General features: G+C 44.0%; 1 protein-coding gene across 1 annotated transcript; it reads right to left on the reverse strand.

The window, feature by feature from the left end:
* Window positions 1-401: 401 nt before the first annotated feature.
* On the reverse strand, window positions 402-5,666 carry LOC143263129 (uncharacterized). The gene is made up of 2 exons (XM_076528334.1): window positions 4,718-5,666; window positions 402-4,285 (listed from the first exon to the last, which is right to left on the reverse strand). Exons 1-2 carry the CDS (start codon window positions 5,664-5,666, stop codon window positions 402-404), a joined length of 4,833 nt encoding a protein of 1,610 aa, XP_076384449.1.
* Between the last annotated feature and the right edge of the window lie 1,404 nt (window positions 5,667-7,070).

The following is a 7,070-nucleotide window of genomic DNA, read 5'->3' on the forward strand; positions in this document are numbered from 1 at the left end:
TGTTCTGGCATTTCGATTGCTTCGTCCAAAATATGCTATTTCCTAGGGCCTTAGGTCCCTGGGTTATCCACATCTGGCAATTTTCCGCTTCCCAAGGACGGACGTAGATGGTCAATAATGTTTGACTCGAGGACACCATTTTTCCTCGCTTGATTTATAAAGGTGCCGTCATACAACGGAACATTCTCCCCCCGTTGAGAGGGTACTGATCAAGATCGAGTTGACAGGTGTGTTTGATGGTGAGTGGTTGTTTATGTTTGTATGTCTGAATTTACTTGGCTAATATTAAGATATATATGATTGGGAACTTAAAATGCTACATTACAATGTTGGCGACGCTTGGTATGGAATAGAAGTTTTGCCTTATGACCTATAAGATTAACAATAGTGAAACCTTTTTCCTATTCACATATTTCATGTCCTACCATGGTTAAGTTGTTCTCTCGTGGTCGATCCTCCGAGTGACACAATAACGGTACAAGTTTTTTCACGCTCCGGTCGAACACGTTTGAGGCTATCCTGACAGTAGCTACGCGAACAATGCCGTCGGAGCCTGGGTGAGTTTTAATGATTCGTCCGAGAGGCCAGTGCATTGAGGGTACGTTGTCTTCTCTGAGCAGAACGATTGCACCTTCGATGATGGAATGTTGACCCCTGGTCCATTTATTGCGATTTGCCAATTGATTCAGATATTCACGATGCCAGCGCTTCCAGAAATGTTGTTTCAATTGTTGAACACGCTGCCATGCTGATAATCGATTTGCAGGGGTTCCTTGTAGATCGCGATCGCGCAAGCTCGTGAGTGCATCACCGATGAGAAAATGACCTGGAGTGAGTGCGAGGAGCTCGGAGGGATCTGAAGAAAGTGGAGTGAGGGGTCGAGAGTTGAGGATAGCTTCGACATCGATAATCAGTGTATTAAGCCCTTCAAATGTGAGTAACTCCGGGCCTACGACGCGTTTTAGATGATATTTAAAAGACTTTACCGCAGCTTCCCATAAGCCTCCAAAATGTGGAGCTTGTGGAGGAATAAAATGCCAATTGATGGCTCGTTCAATGAGGAAGGTATTGATTTTTTTGAGATGGTCGTCTGATCGTAAGAGTTCTCGGAGTTCTCGTAGTTCATTATTGGCTCCCTTGAAATTTGTACCGTTATCTGAATATAAGTTCACACAAAATCCCCTTCTTGCGATGAATCGACGTAATGCTCCAATGAATGCTTCGCTGGTTAGGTCACTGACTAGTTCAAGATGAATCGCTTTTATTGCGAGACAAACAAAGACTGCCACATAAACCTTGACTCGACCGCGGTTGCGGTGTTGTTTTTCTTTGATAAAAAAAGGTCCGCAGTAGTCGATTCCTACGTTTGTGAATGGACGCGATTCTGTCACTCGTGCTATTGGTAGATTACCCATAATATATTCCACGGATGGAGGACTTGCTCGCCGGCAACGTACACATCCATGAATGGTTCTCCATACCAGACTTCTACCGTCTATTGGCCAGTACGTTCGTCTTAGTGAATATAACGTGGTTTGTGCTCCCGCATGTAGAAGATTCTTGTGTTCATTCATTATGATGCAGGTGGTGATATGTGATTTTGGAAGGAGAATTGGATGTTTTTGCGAGTAGGTCAGAGTTGAGTTTTTGAGACGTCCTCCCACTCTCAGAAGTCCGTCTTGATCGAGAAATGGATTCAATTTGGCCAGTTTTCCGTGTAGATAGGGATCCGATTGACGACGAAGCGCCAGTATTTCTGTTTTGAAATATATTTCCTGGAGCATTCTGAGGATGGTAACCCTTGATTGGGATAGTTCAGAAACAGTCAGGCTTCCCTTAATGATTCGACCCGGCCTCCATCGCCGACAGAGTGCAATGACTCGCACTAATTTTGTCCATGATGAATACCGTTCGAGGATTTTCGCGTCTTTTGTGACAGGAATTGTTGCCATGCAAATTGCGATTTTTCGCTCCGGATCGTTAATGTGTAGAACTGTTTCCCAAGTAGGCCAGTGCGAGTGCTCTTGTTGGAGCCAAGATGGACCGTTCTGCCAAACGGATGATTGTAAAAAGTCTTTAATTGTTTGACCCCGCGACAACAAATCTGCAGGGTTGTCTGTAGAACTGACGTGGCGCCAATCTGTGATGGTTGTAGTTGATTGAATTTCAGACACTCTGTTAGCGACGAAGGTTTTTAAGGTGTGTGGTGAGGATCTCAACCAATGTAAAACTATCGTGGAATCTGTCCAATATACTGTGTGTTCGATCTGCAGGTCTAGTGCCTTCTTCACGGTGGTCATGAGCGATGCTAGCAACACCGACCCACATAATTCGAGTCGCGGAATGGATTTGCTCTTTAAAGGTGCGACTCTGGATTTTGCGACTAGAAGTTCCACGATTGTCTCCCCGTGATTGTTCTGAGATCGAATATACACGCAGGCCCCGTAGGCTCTTTCGCTAGCATCGCAGAACCCATGTAGTTCAATGTTGGATGCAGATTGAATGATGGTTTTTCGCCGGAATCTTGCCTGGTTGAGCAGAGGTAATTGAGAGTAATATTGACTCCATTTATTGTGTATTGCCATGGGTAAGGATTCGTCCCAATCGATTCTTAAAGTCCAGAGCTCCTGAAAGATTAGTTTTGCCGTAATGATGACTGGTCCTAATAGGCCTAGAGGGTCATAAATTTTTGCAATTTCTGAACTAATAAAGCGTTTGCTGGCGCGGGGTGTGTGGAGAATGGGTCTAACAGTGTAGGTGATGGAGTCATCTGCCGAATTCCAGACTATCCCTAAAGTTTTGACGATTGATGATTCGCCTAAATGTAATTGTTGATTTATGTTTTCGTCGGATAGATCTTCGAGTAAACGTTTGTCGTTGGATGCCCATTGCCTGATGTGTAACCCTGCTGTGTTGAGTAATGATGTTAATTCCTTGCGCAATGAGATGGCTTCTTGGATCGTGGGGGTTCCAGTTATCAGATCGTCTACATAGAAATCTTGTTTTAAAACTTTGGACGCCTGGGGAAACCGGTGATGTTCATCGTCCGCTAATTGGGTTAAGCATCGTATGGCCAAATAGGGCGCTGCTGATAGTCCGAACGTGACGGTGTTCAGTTGGAACGTCTTAATGTTGTCGTTATGGTCTCGCCAGAGTACTTGTTGAAATTTCCTATCTTCTGGACGTATTAAAAATTGTCGGTACATCTTTTCGATGTCACCAGTGACAACGTATTGATGTGTGCGGAATCTCAGAAGAATATACAATAAATCATCTTGGATTTTGGGGCCAGTATGTAGTACGTCGTTGAGTGATAGACCCGTGCTTGAGGCAGCTGATCCGTCGAAAACGATGCGGAGCTTGGTGGTTTGGCTGGACATCTTGAGTACCCCGTGGTGTGCAAGGTAATAGCCTTCGTTGGGATCAGGGATCTCGGACATGTGGCCAAGATCCAGATATTCCTTAAAAATAGCTTTATACTGATTGTTTAACTCCGGATCTCGTTTTAACCTTCTTTCTAAGGATAGAAATCGTTTATAGGCTGCTGACTTCGATTCTCCGAGTTTTGGTTTGTCGTTGTTGAATGGAAGTGATACGACGTATCTTCCTTCCGCGTTTCGTGTGATCGTGTTTTTGAAATATTCCTCACATGCTGTTTCTGCTTCTGAGAAATGAGGTATTTGTGGACCGTCTTCAATTTCCCAAAAACGTGTGAGATCGAATTGGAGTGATGTGTGTGTGTGGCATGAAGCACTTCTTATTGGTTTGAATGTGGGTGCGCTCCCCCCGATTACCCAACCCAACATTGTTTTCTGGAGATATAGGTCTGGGTCATCGGGTTGTGAAAGATTGATCTGACCTACACTTAAAATGGATAATGCCGTGCCGGCCCCTAACAGCATGTCGATTGGTGCCGGGCGGTGGAACGTAGGATCTGCGAGTTCGATGTTTCTTGGGATGTTTAGGGTAGCGCGATCAATTGTATCGCCTGGAATTGCGGTTGCAATGTTGGGCACGACTAAAAAGGTGAGAGTTCGTTGATAGTTCTTGATTCTGGAACGGATGGTGGCCTTGACGATGTGTTTCGCTACAGTAGTGAGAGTATCGAGCGCGCCGACCGGAATAGAACAATGTTTTAGAGGTAAGGAGAGTTTCTTTGCAAGATCTTGTGTCATGAAATTTGTGGTCGAGCAGGTGTCGATTAAAGCCCGGCATGTCACTGGTTTATGTGTCTTACTGATAGCGTGGATGATTGCCGTAACCAAAAGGTCGTTTGATTGGGAGTCTACAATAAAAATGTTGTGAGTGTCCCTGTCCCTTGAGATCCCACGAGGAAATAGTCACCGATTGCACAAAGGTTGGTTTGGCTCAGTGATTTCTTCTTGTGGAGCTGTAGTTGATTTGGATGTGTGTGTGGTCGTAGTTGCGGAGGTGGAGGGTTTCTGATTCACCGTATCGTTTGGTTGATGTATAAGAGTGTGGTGACGTTGGTTGCAAATTCGGCATGTGAAAATCGAGCGGCATATGTTAGTGGTGTGGCCAGGTCGTAAACAATTGTGGCACAATGAATTTTTAGTAGCATTTTCTAATCGCGTAGTGGGGGAAGCTGAATTGAAGACTTCACAATCCCGAACCATGTGTGACCCGTTGCAGATTGGACATTGCGCAGGTTTGGCGGTGAAAAATGTCTGTGTCTTCGAGTAGTTTGCGTGGATACTTTTAGGAGATGTATTTACTGAGGGGTGACGAGTTCTGGAGATTAGATTGGTTCCGTTGACAACTATTGAACAGTTTGCTCGTTTTCGTAAGAATTTGATGAGGTGCGTGTATGATGGCATTTGCTTGTCTGGTAACGTGAGTTCCCATTGCAAAATTGTATCTGAATTGAGTTTTGATAGGATTGTTGATATAAGAAGTGTGTTCCAAGTTGCTACGGGTTCCCCGAGATTGTTTAATGCGCGTAGATGTTGATTCAAGGTGTCTAGTAAATCGTCGATTGCTTCGGGTGTGTCTTTTGCGAGCTTCGGAATCTCTCGAATCGCATCACAATGTCGTAAAAGGGTTTTGCGTAGACAGTCGAATTTTTCTTTCAGTATTTCAATGGCGGCAGGATAGTTCACATCGGTCGTTGTTAACGATTTGATGCATGCGGCGGCCTTCCCGGTGAGGGTTGATCTTAGGTATTGCAATTTTTGCACTAAGGTGAGGTTTTCGTTGCGGTCGATCGTCGATGAAAACAGGTCGTAGAAGGATGACCAATTTTCAATGGTTCCGTCGAATGTCGGTAATCGCATCTCCGGTAATTTTACGGCTATGGGGGCTGATACGATAGATGCTGTTGACTCAGTAAGGTTGTTGCGCGTGTTGTTCCGTGACTCGTCTTGTTGAAGAATTCGTTTTGCACGAGCTACAACTGCGTAATAATCGCATTGGATCTCTGATCGTCGCGTTTCTTCCGATGAATCTAGCGTTTCTATTTCGAATTGTATATCATCGAACCGATTCCATGATTTAACAAGTCCATTGAGATGTTCTGTTATTAATAGTTTATCGCAGTGATCTGGATCTTGTGAATTGTCCAGAACTCTGGTAAGTGTTGTGATTTGACCGATAATGTTACCACGTTTGCGGCGTAACGTGCTGATTTGGATGTCTGCGGAAGCCATTGTAGGAAAACGGGACGCGATATGGGAATCGATGATGCTATGAATGAGCCTACCTTTGTGATGCGAAGAATTGAATGATTGGGTTTTGCTGATGTTCCTGTTTCCTTGTGGCTCTGAAGGCGGATGTGTACTAGGATTTCAGAGTTGCTAGCGTGGATCGGCCTGATACTGGTGGTGTTGTGATCCTATGAATGATCATCTGTTGGTTGTGTTGTCGATGTCTGTTGAATTCACAAACACTAAATCCGGCTCGAAGGACCAATGTTTTTCCGCGTATTTGATATTCGCGGTTCCCTACGACTTTTCAAGTTGCTAGGGATACTAAGCTGAGTTTTTTTTCTTTAACTTGGAATATATTTGAACATTCAAATTCACATCGATACAGAGTATAATTTTTAGAGAGTAGACTATTCCGTGTTCGGGTTGGTGGAAGAATGAATGTTGTGTGTTGTGTCTTCTCGGAGGTAAGTTCGGTGTGGGTGTGTTCTAAATTTGGGACAGTCGGATTTGTGGATTATTCATTTTTTGCGAGGAGTGAGGGAAACGGTCGCCCTGACTGATTGGAGTACAAAATTCGAAAGGTGACCGCCCCAAACTAAGGGTCACCCGCAGGTAGTGCTCGTGCCCTCGGGTGACGCCCGCGAAGTAACCCGAGTGTCCCAAGGATAAGCCGTAGCAAACAATGATCCGGAAAATGCCTCTTCTCGGTGGAACATGCATATCGTAAAAAACGGCTAGAATTGACATTTGGTGACCAACTGTGGGTCATAAAAGAAATACTTGAATAGAAGACGGAAATGGCTTTCAACGAAATTGTTTACTACGGGTGTTCTGGCATTTCGATTGCTTCGTCCAAAATATGCTATTTCCTAGGGCCTTCGGTCCCTGGGTTATCCACATCTGGCAATTTTCCGCTTTCCAGGGACGGACGTAGATGGTCAATAATGTTTGACTCGAGGACACCATTTTTCCTCTCTTGATTTATAAAGGTTCCGTCATACAACGGAACAACTTGCGATATAATTGAAACAGCTTCAAATGCAGACAAAACAAACGAGTTAGCTTCACATCAGGGCGAAACAAATGATTTAGCTTCATATCAAAGCGAAACACATGATTTGGTTTCAAATCAACGCGATGTAGAAGGTTTAGCTTCAAATACTCTCGATATTAGTGATATAGCTTCAATTGCAGACAGAACAAACGAGTTATCTTCAAATCCATGCGAAACACATGATTTAGCTTCAAATTCATGCGAAACAAACGAGTTAGCTTCAAATCCATGCGATACACATGATCTACCTTCAAATCAATGCGAAGTAGAAGGCTTAGTTTCAAATACATGTGAAACAATTGATTTATCTTCAGATAACTGCGACATAAGTGATATTGCTTCAAATGCAG

This window comes from Megalopta genalis, unplaced genomic scaffold (genome assembly GCF_051020955.1).
Source record: "Megalopta genalis isolate 19385.01 unplaced genomic scaffold, iyMegGena1_principal scaffold0340, whole genome shotgun sequence".
Classification (NCBI taxonomy): domain Eukaryota; kingdom Metazoa; phylum Arthropoda; class Insecta; order Hymenoptera; family Halictidae; genus Megalopta; species Megalopta genalis.

Coding starts and splice junctions, on each gene's coding strand:
- LOC143263129 (XM_076528334.1), bottom strand. CDS start 5,666: ATGGCTTCCGCAGACATCCAAATCAGCACGTTACGCCGCAAACGTGGT. Junction 4,286..4,717: donor AGTAAATACATCTCCTAAAA/GTATCCACGCAA, acceptor TTTTTATTGTAG/ACTCCCAATCAAACGACCTT.